At 38.0% G+C, this 14,776-nt stretch overlaps 3 protein-coding genes across 3 annotated transcripts; all 3 read left to right on the top strand.

Moving 5' to 3' along the window:
* Window positions 1-3,974: 3,974 nt before the first annotated feature.
* LOC149668525 (uncharacterized) lies at window positions 3,975-6,884 on the top strand. The gene is made up of 3 exons (XM_089840799.1): window positions 3,975-5,153; window positions 5,223-6,041; window positions 6,192-6,884. Exons 1-3 carry the CDS (start codon window positions 3,975-3,977, stop codon window positions 6,882-6,884), a joined length of 2,691 nt encoding a protein of 896 aa, XP_089696925.1.
* Window positions 6,885-6,898: 14 nt separating this feature from the next.
* Window positions 6,899-8,026, top strand: LOC149668524 (uncharacterized). The gene has a single exon (XM_089840798.1). The coding sequence runs from the start codon at window positions 6,899-6,901 to the stop codon at window positions 8,024-8,026; it is 1,128 nt and encodes a 375-aa protein (XP_089696924.1).
* An 18-nt stretch (window positions 8,027-8,044) lies between these two features.
* On the top strand, window positions 8,045-8,590 carry LOC149668523 (uncharacterized). Its single transcript, XM_089840797.1, has 2 exons — window positions 8,045-8,311; window positions 8,435-8,590. Exons 1-2 carry the CDS (start codon window positions 8,045-8,047, stop codon window positions 8,588-8,590), a joined length of 423 nt encoding a protein of 140 aa, XP_089696923.1.
* The last annotated feature ends 6,186 nt before the right edge of the window (window positions 8,591-14,776 follow it).

Here is a 14,776-nt window from a genome sequence, read left to right as displayed (position 1 = left end):
GGTAGAGCTAGGGCAGCTCATCAAAATGAACCATTCGTGTAAAGGGAAATATTAAACAATCCTCCGGCACGAGGAAGGCGGCCTGTGGGTAGAGCTAGGGCAGCTCGTCAAAATGAACCATTCGTGGAAAGGGAAGTATTGAACAATCCTCCAGCACGAGGAAGGCGTTCTGTGGGTAGAGCTAGGGCAGCTCATCAAAATGAACTATTCGTGGAAAGGGAAATATTAAACAATCCTCCGGCACGAGGAAGGCGGCCTGTGGGTAGAGCTAGGGCAGCTCGTCAAAATGAACCATTCGTGGAAAGGGAAATATTAAACAATCCTCCGGCAGAGGAAGGCGGCCTGTGGGTAGAGCTAGGGCAGCTCGTCAAAATGAACCATTCGTGGAAAGGGAACTATTAAACAATCCTCCGGCACGAGAAAGGAGGCCTGTGGGCAGACCAAGAGCGAATCATCAAAATGAAGAAGTATTAAACAATCCTCCAGCACGAGAAAGGAGGCCTGTGGGCAGACCAAGAGCGAATCATCAAAATGAAGAAGTATTAAACAATCCTCCAGCACGAGAAAGGTGGCCTGTGGGCAGACCAAGAGCGGAACAGGAAAATTTCCCAAGAAACATTGGAGAAAGAGTTCGCGTTCGAAATCCGCAAGGAGCCAACCAGTTTAATTTTAACGCCGACCCTCAAAATTATCTTCCCAGAGGGCATAGACCATGTCAATATCCACGGTGTATCAATTTGAGAGAGTGACGGAGCACATTGTCCCGTCTTTTTTTCTTCACAATTTTCATAAACTTCACAAAAAAAAGTTTCTGTTGCCATGAATATTAGGATATATTAATATTCATTTTAAATTTATATAATTTTAACTTTAACAATTATTTGTTTATTACTTTCTCTCTAAATTAATTTTACACTTGCTTAAATATAATTTTTTTTATAATAGTCCAATCTGTAGGGGGTGTTTTTATTTTTTCTTATCTTTAAGCATCGTTTAATAATAAAGAAATAAATTAATAAAAGAATTCTCCTAAAGGTTAGTGCATTTGTAAATCATATTAATTGTTAATATTTAGCTAATTGATTACTTTTATTAAAAAATAAATTAGTAACCTCTGATGAAGTGTCTTGTACCGAAATTACGATGGAAAATGAAATGATTGTTGTAACTGGTAATTAATTTAATTGGCCCTAATTAACTTATTATTTGCCTATATTTGATCTCATATTATATCCAATAGGTTTTGGACCATTGCGTAATTTTGACGTTAACCCTAGTTGGGTTGTGGTTAACGAATTAAAAAAGCTAATTACACCAATCTATCATTATAATGGAAACGAATCGTATATATACCCCAAAATTTGAAGAAAGCGGGCAGGAGGGGTACCCTTCACTTTAAACGTCAATATTAAAGAAGTTTCGAAAGATAATAGGAACAACTTTATTTTAAACGAGATAACTATTTTTAAAGTTATTTACTGGCGATTAAAATAATTAATATCATTTATATTTAATTAATTATTTAAGATAAACTTATTTCTACGTACTGACACAAGTGAGAGTTAATATAGAACGAGTAATGAAGATTGCATCTGAATCGAAACAGTACACGCATATCAAAGTTAATATAAAGCGAGTAGGATGAAAAGATCTCTTACAAAACGATAACATTTTCTTTTTGCAGAATATTAAATGGAAATACTTAAATATTGTTCGGCATTACGATTCTTTTAGTAGTTGTGTAGCTATAAAGCTCTGTTTCATCTCAATATTCCAAGAACATCTTTTGATATTAACATTTAAAATTTGGTGTTTACTTTTTAATTCATCTTTACTACATTTATATATGGTGTAAACGTAATTTTTAGCTTCATTAAATAATTAGGATGATAATACTTCATCTCTACATACGTGTTGAAACGACTGGGTCTATGAGATAAGATAACCTAGATCTTAACCATAATTGACCTTGCATGTCCTCTTATAGGAGGTCTTAACGGTTCAGAGTGAGCCGAAAGTTAAATACACATTTAAGTGATAGATAGTAGGTCCTCATTAGAATTATTGAGGATACCAGGAAATTATTAAACGCTTTAAACCAAATGATCATGGCAATATCTCGCCGATTAGAACTATGTATTTCCGGTTTGGCTCATTGGCTTGCGGACCTGTGTTTGGAAAGTAAATTCGTCTCGGCTCGGAGAGGTTTATTTTGGTTTCCCAACTTGTTGTTAATTATTTTTAGATTGAGAGCAAACATTTTTCAACTTGTTCATACCATATGTTCACAGATAAAATTACATCACCGAATTAAAAGGAGCAGGCACTTTGGAATATATTAGTAAATCTGATTTTGGACCAATTTCAAATTTATTTTTAATAAATTTCATCGAATATTTCGAACCATATTGGTAGTCTTGTTTAATGGTCTTTACTTGATAAATGATCATTGTCATAAAATGTCATTGCTTATAATACCGACTGGTTCCCAAGAAACATTTGTTGGCCAAGCATAGTTACTGTGATCCAGAAAAAATTAATAACCTGACAAATACTTCAAACCGCCTTGTAAAAGAAATAACTAATTTTTTATATTTGTTGGAAAGAGCGTATAAACTGACAAATATTTCAAATTGGATCAATGTTCCTTATATAATAAAACTTACTTTATGAACAAGTTGGGAAAACCAAAATATTACCTCTCCAAGTCGGGGGAAAGACTAGTATACGACTCAATATCGAAATACTAGACCAACATTTTTCGCTTTGTTTTGTCTAACGAGGCTTAAGGCATTGAATAGTTTTCTCTACATTGTAAAAATATATAATCATCCGCTAATCCTAGGTTTCAAATCATTACTTACTGTAGAAAAACGACTATCTGTTGGAAGGACATAAAAACCGTAGATAATATTATTTTTTTCTTACTCACCTATTTTTTAAGATATGCTTTTTTTCGGAAAGTAACAATGTATATATACGAGATACCTTTTAGAGATAGGAGTCTTTTCGTTTTTTCCATTTTAAAACCTGGCAATAATGTAACGCGCGATTCTATCGTTGATAAATAAAACTTGTATAGTTTTAGGAAGTTCGTTATTATTTTCAATCCTATCCTTTAGATTAACTTCAGTCGTAGATAGAATTATCGTCTATTACGTTTTATGTTGCCGAAACCCGGGAAGAATTAAATTATAAGATAAACTGTTAGTTTTTTGGGAACATCGGATAATTATCACGATATCTACTTGGTTCCAGTCAACGAATATGGATCCCTTAACGAAGCTATCAAAGAAGCGATCGACGTTGAGAGAACTTGTCACGAAACTAATCAACAAGATCAGGCTTACAACGATGCCTACGAGACCTGAATTAACAGAGTTCACACTCCAGTTAGAAGACAAAGATGGAAAGCTAAAGGAGGTAAATACGCAAATAGAAGACCTTATCACGAATGAAGACGACTATGAGACGGAAATACTGGAAGCGGAAGCATGGCAAGACAAGATTGTTAATGCTAAAGCTATGTGTCAAGAATTGCTTCAATTATGTCGAGGGAGCACGGCTTTTCCATCGCCGTCTCCGTCATCGTCTCAGCCAGTCAAGTTCCCAAGGATAACTATGGATAAGTTTTCTGGAGATGATGAATCCAAGTGGCAGGAGTTCTGGCTACAATATTCAAGTACAATCCATGAAAATCAAAGTATAACGGATGGGGACAAATTCAGCGACTTGAAGAGCTACCTCAGTGAAACTGCTTTAATGACCATAACTGGCCTGCAGTTTGCCAGTGAAAATTATTAAGCCGCCGTCGACCTATTGCAGGAGAGATTTGGTAATCGTGAAGATCAAATTCGAGTACATACGCAGAATATCAGATCCCTGGAACCGGTAGCTAGATCGTCGGACGAAAAGGATTGCGAAGATTTTTCGATTTGTTGAACGTCAGCGTAAAGAGTCTGGAGTTTCTCGAAATGGATAATGAAGCCTATGGAAACTTTATTATACCACTTGTCACCGAACGCTTACCAGATGATATTGTCCTCCGATATGCTCAATCTACAAGGAAGAAGGAGACCCTTAAGATATGTGTTCTCATGAGTTTTCTCCAAGAAGAAGTAGAGAGCCTAGAACAGATGAGGAAGTTAAAGAAGTCTCGCCCAGTCGAGGAACCAAGGAAACTATTTCCCGTACCCGAGGGACGCTATGATCGGATGAAACCTACGGCATCAAGGGATTTCAATCATCTCAAGAAGAATATGCTACCCTCTACGTCAAGCTTCAGTACCTCAGTACAACAGATGGGTGATCAAGGAGTCGCAACATGCTTATTTTGCCGCGAAGCCCATTCATTAGAGTCTTGCAAATCGTTGACAGTTTCACAGCGAAAAGATGTTTTAAAGAACTCGTCAAGATGTTTTCGCTGCCTGAAGAGAGGACACAAGGCTCGTTTCTGTCGTACCAAGGGAAGTACTTGCCCAAGCTGCGGGGAACGACACAATCAAGTTCTGTGCGGAAAGCTTTTTTCGGACGTTGCTGTGAATGAGAATTCAGAACCGGAAACAAACGCCAACACGATGTCTGCTATCTGTGAAAATAGTATAGCTAAAGTCATATATCTCCAGACGGCATGGGCAAGAGTAGTCTACAAGGGGAAGGAGGTCATTGTACGAGTACTGCTAGATTCTGGCAGTCATCGAACTTTTCTGCTGGAGGAAGTTTCGAAGAAATTGGGTGTACCATGCATCGGAAATGAAAAGCTGAATATACAAACCTTTGGAGCTGAAGTACACAGAGTTGAACGCCGACGAGTCCAATTCGAACTTGGAAATTTCCATAATTCCGAAACAATAAGTATGGAGGCTTTGGAAGCACCGAAGATATCTGGCTCCATGCAGAATGTCCCTGGTCAAGACATAATTGATTTCGCAAGAATCAAAGATTTACCACTGGCTGATACACCGCCGACAGCTGAGAAGGCCACTCAAGAGATATCACTTCTTGTAGGCGCGGGTTTTTACTGCAAGATAGTTAGGGGAAAAATGGAACGTATTAACCCATCATTATTGATCATGGACACTTGTCTTGGTTGGGCGTTACTTGAATCAACTGGCGCAATAACTATAAGGAGTGAAGAAAACACCGTTTATAATGTCTTAGTTTATTCAACCACCATCTGTGAAACTGAAGATGAGGAATAATTAATTTCCAAAAATCTAAAGGCATTCTGGGATTTGGAATCATTGGGAATCGTCGACAAATACAACGAGAAAGCCGATATCTACGAGTCCTTGAGGAGGGATTTCGAATCGAAGGTCACCTTCAACGGGCAACGTTATTCAGTCGGATTGCCTTGGAAGAAGGAAGTATATTTAAAGAATAATAACTATAACGTTGCGTTTCGAAGATTTCAACATTTACTGAAGAGGTTTCGCAAAGACCCGATACTGTTCGCCAAATACAGCGAAGTATTTGAATTGCATCCGGCCGCCGGAATTGCCGAAAAAGCTCCACAGTACGAGACACCGGGAAAGACTTTCTACCTTCCACATAGAGAGGTTATCAAGACGGAAATTTCAAAGACCAAAGTTCGAGTGGTATTTGATGCCTCGTTCCATTCCATCGATTCGCCCTCACTCAACGATTGCTTACACTCTGGACCTAGTCTCAACGTAGACTTATTGGGCCTCCTTCTTAAATTCCGGAAGCACACCGTTGTGTTCACCGCAGATGTAGAAAAGGCTTTCCTCCAGGTGGGACTAAATAACGAGGATCGAGACGTCACGAGGTTCCTCTGGGTGAAAAATGGTCATCTTCACCCAAGTGAAGTAGAAATTATTGTACTTCGGATGTCGAGAGTCCTATTTGGAATCAATGCTAGCCCTTATCTTCTAGCTCAAACCATTGGTTTTCACATGGAGAAGTGTAAAGAGACATTCGCCAGAGCAAACGAACTTCTGAAGAATTCATTGTACGTCGATGATGTACTTGGAGGAGCCAATGACGAACAGGAAGCTTTCAGTATCGCGAATGAAACCAAGGCAACTTTGAAAGAGGCGGGATTTAATTTTCGGAAATTTCAATCAAATTCCGAATGGCTCACGAAGATGTTAAATGGAACCCCAGAAGAAGGAACGAAAAATCTATAACAAGAGGACATATCTTTGAGGGTCCTTGGTATCGCTTGGCAGCCTAGTCGCGACGTATTTCGATTCGACGTCTCAACCTTATTGGAGTTCCTTTGTCAGAGAAAGGATACGAAGAGATACATTTTACAAGCATCCTCCAGAATCTTCGATCCAGTGGGTTTTCTAAGCCCATTTACGATAAGGATCAAATGCCTGTTCCAGGAATTGTGGCAAAGAACCAAGCATTGGGAAGACATTTTACCCGAAGATCTGAAGGTTCGATGGGAAGTTTGGTGTCTAGAGCTGTCAAGTTTACACTCATTGGAAATTCCTCGATCCTATGGGATGGATGGGATTTCTGTCAAGATCGAACTCCATTGCTTCACGGATGCTAGCGAACGAGCGTACGGCGCAGCTATTTACATTCGCATTATTAAACCAGATGACCAGATAACCACAACCTTGGTATCATCAAAGAGTCGAGTGGCGCCGTTGAAAAAACTCACCATCCCACGATTGGAACTTATAGGAGCAATTGTAGGGACGAAGTTAATGTCAACCATTCAGAAGTATTTCATTAGCGAAAAACCCTCTCTGCACTTTTGGACTGATTCAACCATCGTCTTATCTTGGATACAAGGAGTTACCAAGTTATGGAAACCATTCATTAGCAACCGAACGAGACAAATCAAGAGACCTACGACCCAAAGCTGTGGAATCACATTTCTGGGAAGATCAATCCGGCCGATCTTTTGACGAGAGGAATTACGATGCATGATTTAATTCACAGCCAGCTCTGGTGGGAGGGACCATCGTTCCTAAGAGAACCGGAAGATCTCTGGCCTAAACAAGCGACTACTAGACTCTTACCTGATGAAGAAGAGGATATAAAACCAGAGAAGAGATCGGATGATGCAATCCACGTTTTCAACACCTTTATTCAAAGTTGTTCGTCTCTATTGGACATGTCCAACTACAGCAAATATGACCGGCCAATCCGCGCCATCGCATGGGTTTGGAGATATATCAGTAACTCCAGACATCCGCAAGAGAAAACTACAGGCCCATTAACATCTGAAGAGCTTGAAAGGAGCGAAAAGTACTGGATAAGGTTGGCACAGAGTGAATCATTTTCCGAAGAGATCGATTCCTTGAGTAGCAAGACTTCTGTACCTCAACAGTCTCCTATTTCGGATCTTAAACCGTTTCTGGACAAAGATGGCATACTGAGATTGGGAGGAAGACTCCAGTTTGCTGAATTATCATTTAATGACAGACACCCGATAATTCTTCCGGCAGCTCACGCGTTCACTAAATTGGTCATCATGAAATTCCATCAAGGAGTTATGCACATGAAGGTTTCTGCCACGATGGCTAGTCTTCGTAACCGCTTCTGGATCCCTCGGGCAAGACAAACGGTCAAGAAGATACTACTTAATTGCAATGTCTGCAAGAGAGAAAGGTCTAAACCAATTGAACCCGAAACGGCACCGTTACCAACAGAACGTATAAACAGGAACACTCCTTTCGAGAACACCGGCGTCGACTTTGCCGGACCAGTCATGTTAAAGTCTTATGACATGACGCACAAGACATATGTTCAAAGCAAGGGCTATATAACACTGTTTTCCTGTGCAACCACACGAGCTATACACTTGGAAATGGTGTCAAGTCAAAGCACGGAGAATTTTCTGATGGCCCTGAGAAGATTCATTGCCCGACGTGGAGTCTGTTTCTTGTTTCTCTCAGACAACGCCAAGACTTTCAAAAAGGCCGATCAAGAGTTGTCAAAATTGTGGAAATCGGTTGTGACGGACGATCTTAAGACCTATTTCGGAGAGAAAGGAGTGAAGTGGAAGTTTATCGTCGATCGTGCCCCATGGTGGGAAGGGATGTAGGAGCGAATGGTCAGAACCATGAAGAACTGTCTAAAGAAGATTCTTGGCCGATCGTTATTGTCCTACGAAGAAATGGAGACGGTGATTACAGAGGTCGAATCGGTAATAAACTCCCGACAAATAACCTATGTCTCCAGTGATCAAGACGACATCACTCCACTCAATCCATCCCATTTCTTGATTGGTAAACGTCTTGATAGTTTGCCAAACAAGAAGTTCGACATTAAAGAAACCCTTTCTAATCGAGACAACCTGACTAAAAGGTGGAAATATCGACAGTCCCTGGTAAATCGTTTTTGGATCCGGTGGCGCGACGATTACCTCCTAGAACTACGCACTGCCCAGAGAATCGAGAGAAGGAAGCAAAATTAAGCCGAAATTCAAGTCGGAGATGTTGTAATATTGAAGGAATTTAAACTCCCTCGTCATCTTTGGAAACTAAGTCGAATTAGCGAACTACACCACGGCCGGGATGGAATCGTCAGATCTTGTACCATTCGCAATGTAAATGGAAATCTCATCAAAAGGCCACTTCCCCTGATATACCCTTTAGAAACTAGATAATTTTAAAATGTACCATTTTTGGGCGGAGGATGTAGAAAAACGACTATCTGCACTGAGAGAATTTACTGTAGTTTTAACAAGGAGCAATTACAGAAATTATGTTTTTTTAAATTTTACAGTATTTTCAGTAATTTGAAAAACAGATTCTTGCGTTTTAATGAAACCTATAGCACTTCTGTAAGTTTCACGGGTAAAACTGTATTTTATCAAATAACTTCTGAAAATTTTACAGTAACGGTATATAAACCAGAAAAACAAAATTTCCATTTTTTAAATTTACATTTTTTCCTTTTTTAAGAAAACTGTTTTTGCAGTTTTAGTAAAAACTTTACACGTTCTGTATTTTTCGCTAAAAATGTTCTAAATATTACTTAAAATTTTAGGAAGGTTGGTAAATATTACTGAAGATTTCTGTAAAATGTAAATCCAAATGTTATGTTTTTCGATATTTTTCTTTTTAAACCTTTATGGGTTTATAGAGTATTGCTTGGTAACTGTTCTAAAAATCCGGTTTTAATTAAACCATTTAAGGTTTCGGTCAACATTTTTAGACGAACGATAGGGTAGGGAAATGTTAACGTGCATTATAATTTAACTTTATCTGATTTGCGTCAGTGACCATTTAAGTGTTTTAAATTATATTCTACACTCGTGATTGAAATATAAACTTAATACCTTGGTAATTATTATGCCTATTGTAGATGAGGTAGCACTGGCTATATGATAGGATATTATTATTTTGGATTATCGTTTTAATTTTCTTTAGGGATGAAAAATATGCAAGCTTGGGTTTTTTATTTCTTTACAATCAATCAAAATCCAAGTTTAATTAACGAAGATAAATATGATTGTTTTGCTTGTGAAACTATCCGTTAGGTGGTGTCCCAAGGCAAGAAATTTAGCCAACAAGAAAACCTTTTACCTACCTATACCGTTAGTGAATACAACTTATAGAGAACAAATCGTCCCAAAACAACTTCGTCACGCAGGTGCAGTTGCTTAACTTGTTTTGGAAACACAAAAGTAATGTAACCAGGGAGATGTAACCACCAACCTTACACCCTCCTGTTTAGCGAGGGTTAGTTCACTTGTCTTTATCCAGGGGGTGTGGTATCGAATTTAATCAGTTTAACATGATTTAATCAACGTACACTGAATAAAAATTTTATCTGATTTTATCATGCGAGGCTGCAAACTTGATAAAAGGGGAGACCTGCACAATTTTTCGAAGAAAGTTTTATCTAATGAACCTATCATTTCTAAGAAAGGAGATGCAATTTTTTTTAAGAGACTTTAGATTTTCCTAAAAATATTTATTCTAACAATTTGTCTCAAATCTTTTTCCTAAGAAGTTGAGTATTGTTAGAAACAAAGTTGACGTGTTTTGATTGAGCGCACCTAAAAACAAGTTTTGACACGTTTTAAAGGTTGCAACTGATTTCGTTAGTCATATTCATGTGTTACTGAACACAGAATTTAAAAAAATCTAACGTAAGAATAATGAGAAAAGAATATTTGGAAACAGAAAATTTTCAGTTAAACCTCCAAAAAAAATTTATTTCAAAAACCATATTAAACAAACATGCAGATCGGTTGGAAGTCGTGTTTAGTGACTAGTTTAAATGATGTTTTCAATTTAATCTCAGTATGTTTAACCATCTCACTCGGCATTGTAACACACATTCCTTTAAAATGTTGCCCTTGAATTCTTTGGACGAATACAGGGCTACAACACAATGACCTCCCACAGGGCGAAGCGCGCCATCGTAGTCTTTCCATCCTTGGGGAAAAATGGCACCACCTGTGGTAACTCCTTCAAAGCAGAAACTAGGGTTTTGCTACTAACGTATTTGTCGGAGAGAAGAGAGGGACAACAAGCAGAGGACAATCGAGGGGCCATTCACTCATCGTGATCGGTGTACAACCTACACTAAAGATATTACGCGTAATCTTAAAAGTCCCGCCTTTGACAGTGCTAAAATGGTAACGCGTAATCGGTGTACATGGAATACGAGAGTGATCAGCACCTCGAGGACGATTCAATAGGACAAGGTCGGCTCCCTGCCTTACTATAAGTTTATAACCACAGGCACACTTATAGAGCTATCTTATAAACTTATTGTAGTACTAAAGTTCGAAGAATGTTTACTTAAGCCTCTCTTCTTGGAAAAACTCTACTGTTCTTGAACGCTGAAGGGTTGGTCTTTGAAACCTTGAAACCCGTTTGATAGCTCCCATTCCCAACTTCCGAAGGGGTCAGTTGAAGGGATTTTAGGGACTTTCTTTGAACAGCTTCCTTATTTTTCACGCGCGCGATGCTCTCCAAAATCCAAAGATAATTTTTCAATCAGACGCCATTGAACAGTGGAATTGCGTGCATGTACGTCCGCTGTCCTTAATTTTTTTGAAAAATTCTCTGGTTTCCAACGAAAATACTTATAAGATCATCGTCGTTCTGTTAGTCCATGGTAAGTAGATCGAGTTCATAGTAATTTTAAAAACCTATTTTTTAATTAATTAATCGTATTTCACTGTTTAGATCGAGATAAATGATTTAGAGGCAGTTCTATATAAACCATAGAATATGGTGAGTAGTATGTTTTTTACTAACTTAGTGAGCACATGCATGTGTATAATAATAATTATGTAAAACAGACTAGTTGGTTTCATACGCTTATGTTAAAATGAAAGTTGAGGGCTTGAACAATACATACGAATAGGACCGATAAATAAACCACGCGTATAATATCTCTGAACGTTCAAGGATAGAATTCTAATGTAGTGCCATGGTCTCAGTTTTTTATTCATCCAACATTCCCGGATAGGGTAATGGCAGTCCTCTGCCTTCGACTGTATTAAGCTCTATGGGGAAATAACATGGGGTGCCATTAGTCTATTGTCGCCAAATTGGCTTTTGCATGCAACTCTAATATAGACTCGTACTATGAGTACACGGTAGGATTACAAAAATAAATAAATAAATAAATAAAACCTAAAGGAAGGGTGAATAGGTAATTCTTGTACTAATTATAAGACCAATTTGCATAGTTAAACATTCTCGAAATATCTTCGAATAGTTTGAAAAATCAAAATTGATTTACATTTCACTGATAATTTCAACGCAGCACACGCCTCTCACGAGTCTTGTTAGGCCCTGACTTCCAGCTTACAAAATACTTACATGCTCTGTCCCGATACATTTATCATTTCTCGCGCTATAATTGCGCTCGAGATTGCGTGTGCCGCTAATATTTTGTTCTCTGGAACTCAGGTCGTAACATTACTCTTGGTTTTACAAAAGGGGCTGATCACTCTGAATGTTCCTATACACCGGGTGACCTATTACTGAAATATATAGAAATAGATTGGTAACACTGAAATGTACAGGGTTTGAAAAAGAAATGATGAATAGCCGCTCGATTCCCTCCCTAATCGAACTTAGGGAGTGAATAGCCCCTCGATTCCCTCCCCTAATGAGTGAATAGCCCCTCTATTCCCTCCCCTAATGAGTGAAAAGCCCCTCTATTCCCTCCCCTAATGAGTGAATAGCCATCGATTCCCTTTATACCCTACTATAATGAAAAGTATCTGTAACGTTGGAATATAGATTCCCTCGTAATCCTGGTTATTTTCCATGCTCGATGGCTTCTAGCTAGTTTTGGAGATTTTCCATAACCCACACCTGAGGAGCAAGGGGTTAACTAGAGCTTTCCATAGAGATGGAAAGCAACTGATGTTATCATGAACACGGGAGCAAGGGACTTTACCGTGTAAGCCCTTGCTACCCTTTTTGTATATTTCTTTAGATTTGGTTTGGCCAAAGAGAGTATAGGGGAGGAGTGGAAAGAGGGGAAAATCGTGTTGCTCTTTTCTACCGCGCATCTTCAATGCGCAGTACCGAGGCATTTCCATTTGAGGCATTAAATGGTATCGTATGTGGCGCGACTAAGCCGCAAACTCCCTCGTACCACTAGTATAATTAGGGGCAACATTGTAATTTAGCCTTGTGGAGCGGGGGAGCTTCCACTCCTCCCCTATACTCTCTTTGGTTTGGCTCTCCTTCGAGAGGGTCGCAATAAAGTGTACTATTTTAAACTTACCCCCAACCGGCTTGATTTTATTACAACTTAGTCAAAAATAAGTTAAAGCTTTGTAGCTCGTTAATTAATTAGCCTGTGGGCTCAAAAAACACTATCGACCGCTACATATCTTTTACAATGCTTAACTGATATACCGCACATAGAATCACAGTGAATAGCCCGTAGATGCTTTACCCTAAACAGTGATAAAATTATTACCCGTGTAAATTTACATATGCTATAATTGTAACATCCCGGGGATTAGAAGAACACATAGTTTTAGTGATTATCCTAGCGATGAGCTTACAACATAGACTTATGCCGATGCACACTTATCGTATTTTATAAATTTTTAACATGGACTTATGTCCAGAAGCGTTTGAATTTTTTTGAAAGAGAAAGAATTCGGTTAAACAACCAACTTGAGTTCTTTCTCTAAGTAAATTCCGAACTTTTAATTGCATAGAAAGTTCTTCGGATTCTTAGAATAGTCATAAGGTATGAGAAAGTTTAAATAGAGAATGAAATTTCTCATTTTAGGTAAGGCAATATGAAAAATTTGTGTGTTCATAAAAGACATACAGATATTACTGTTCGTTCATAAATATTTCCACAGTGCTTCCGTATTGTACTGTTACAGATAAATTATAAGCTTTTCCCCTTTAAAATCACCAATGAATGAAAAATATCACCATGCCAATTTATCCCTTCTCGCTCTTAGTGTGTTCATTAATATGTGCACAGTACATTCGCAATGCACTGTCATAGACAAATCATAATACCCACCCTTTGAAAATCAAAAATCCCTCTTTTCACTCTCCCTTTAAAAAGACCAACGATACTTCTACATCTTCAGACCAATTCAAACTAATACCCCCATCGTTAGATGTACATCAAACGATGTGGCTATAAACTGCGAAATAATAATAATAATAATCATTTTAGACCTTTCTAAGTTTCAATATTCGTAAAATTGTTGATTTTAAAATTCGTATGTTAGTCTCAATCTCATTCAAATCAACTTTTAACATTCAGAATTTTCAAATTATTGGACAAAATGGATTTTATTTGTGCTATTAAGAACTGTATTGGCTTTTCAACAAATGAGCTCAGAATTTACATTCGTCACGTCTCACGTCACAAGCATGAACCAAATGTTTCGTTTCCATGTAACATATCTAATTGCCGTATGACGTATTCACGTTTTAACTCCTTCAAGAGTCACATACAGCGAATTCATAAAAATGTATACGTTCGTAATAAACCAAAAGCTTTCGAACAATTACGCGGTAATAGTGATTATAAATGTAATTTCCCGACATGCCAAGCGATATTTTTGCAACCAAAAGCGCTTGTTTTGCATTTGACCAAAGAACACTTAAAGAAAGGTGACTTAGTCACGTGCCCATTTTATAATTGTGAAAAAAAATATAACAAACTGAACTCATTTACTTGCCATTTGGCACGTTGTCACAAGGACTTGGCTATTAATAAGAATATGCGAGATAATAACTCAATAAACATAATAAACAAGGACGCAGAAGAAACTGACTTACAAACCGATGAAAATGATTTAAGAACTAATGAAAGTGATTTAGTTCTTGACGAACCTGATGTAGAAGAATTAAAATTAAAAACACTTGACAGCTTGCACTTACGAGACGGCAATGAAGAAACATCGCAACCTCATGATCTGTACCTAAAAAATCTCATGTTATTTTATCTGAAACTGCAAGCGAAGAAATTTGTCCCTAGTTCAACAATTCAATTTATAGCCGAGGAAATGATTCAATTAGAAGCAGAACAGAATTCCGTCATTGTCGAAACCATATCAAACGTTCTAAAATCTTCAGGGGTAGGCGATGAAGTATTAGCAAACATCATGACCAAACTGTCAACATCCATACTCCCACCAAAATCAACCGTGGAGCTAGCTTCTATTCACCGTCGTCATGGTTATTATGAAAAGCATTTTAATTATGTGGAACCAATTCCAGTTTTCTTGGGATATTCGGAGGGATTCAAAACGTTTTACCACTATGTTCCAATTCAAAAGTCTCTTTCAGCACTTTTATCAAATGTTGATGTACAGGAAAAATTACAGTTT

Source organism: Phalangium opilio, unplaced genomic scaffold, assembly GCF_054372755.1.
Source record: "Phalangium opilio isolate 3A_F unplaced genomic scaffold, DU_Popi_V2 ptg000055l_1, whole genome shotgun sequence".
NCBI lineage: Eukaryota > Metazoa > Arthropoda > Arachnida > Opiliones > Phalangiidae > Phalangium > Phalangium opilio.
The sequence above is the reverse complement of the archived record's forward strand: the minus strand, read 5'-3'. Positions and strand labels throughout refer to the sequence as shown.

Bases quoted from the DNA above. Each gene is read 5' to 3' on its own strand.
- LOC149668525 (XM_089840799.1), top strand. From the start codon at position 3,975: ATGGATAATGAAGCCTATGGAAACTTTATTATACCACTTGTCACCGAA. The intron at 5,154-5,222 runs GTCTTAGTTTAT...AAAAATCTAAAG, and splicing joins AAGAAAACACCGTTTATAAT to GCATTCTGGGATTTGGAATC. The intron at 6,042-6,191 runs GCAACTTTGAAA...ATCGCTTGGCAG, and splicing joins GTATCGCGAATGAAACCAAG to CCTAGTCGCGACGTATTTCG.
- LOC149668524 (XM_089840798.1), top strand. From the start codon at position 6,899: ATGCATGATTTAATTCACAGCCAGCTCTGGTGGGAGGGACCATCGTTC.
- LOC149668523 (XM_089840797.1), top strand. From the start codon at position 8,045: ATGAAGAACTGTCTAAAGAAGATTCTTGGCCGATCGTTATTGTCCTAC. The intron at 8,312-8,434 runs GTAAATCGTTTT...GTAATATTGAAG, and splicing joins GGAAATATCGACAGTCCCTG to GAATTTAAACTCCCTCGTCA.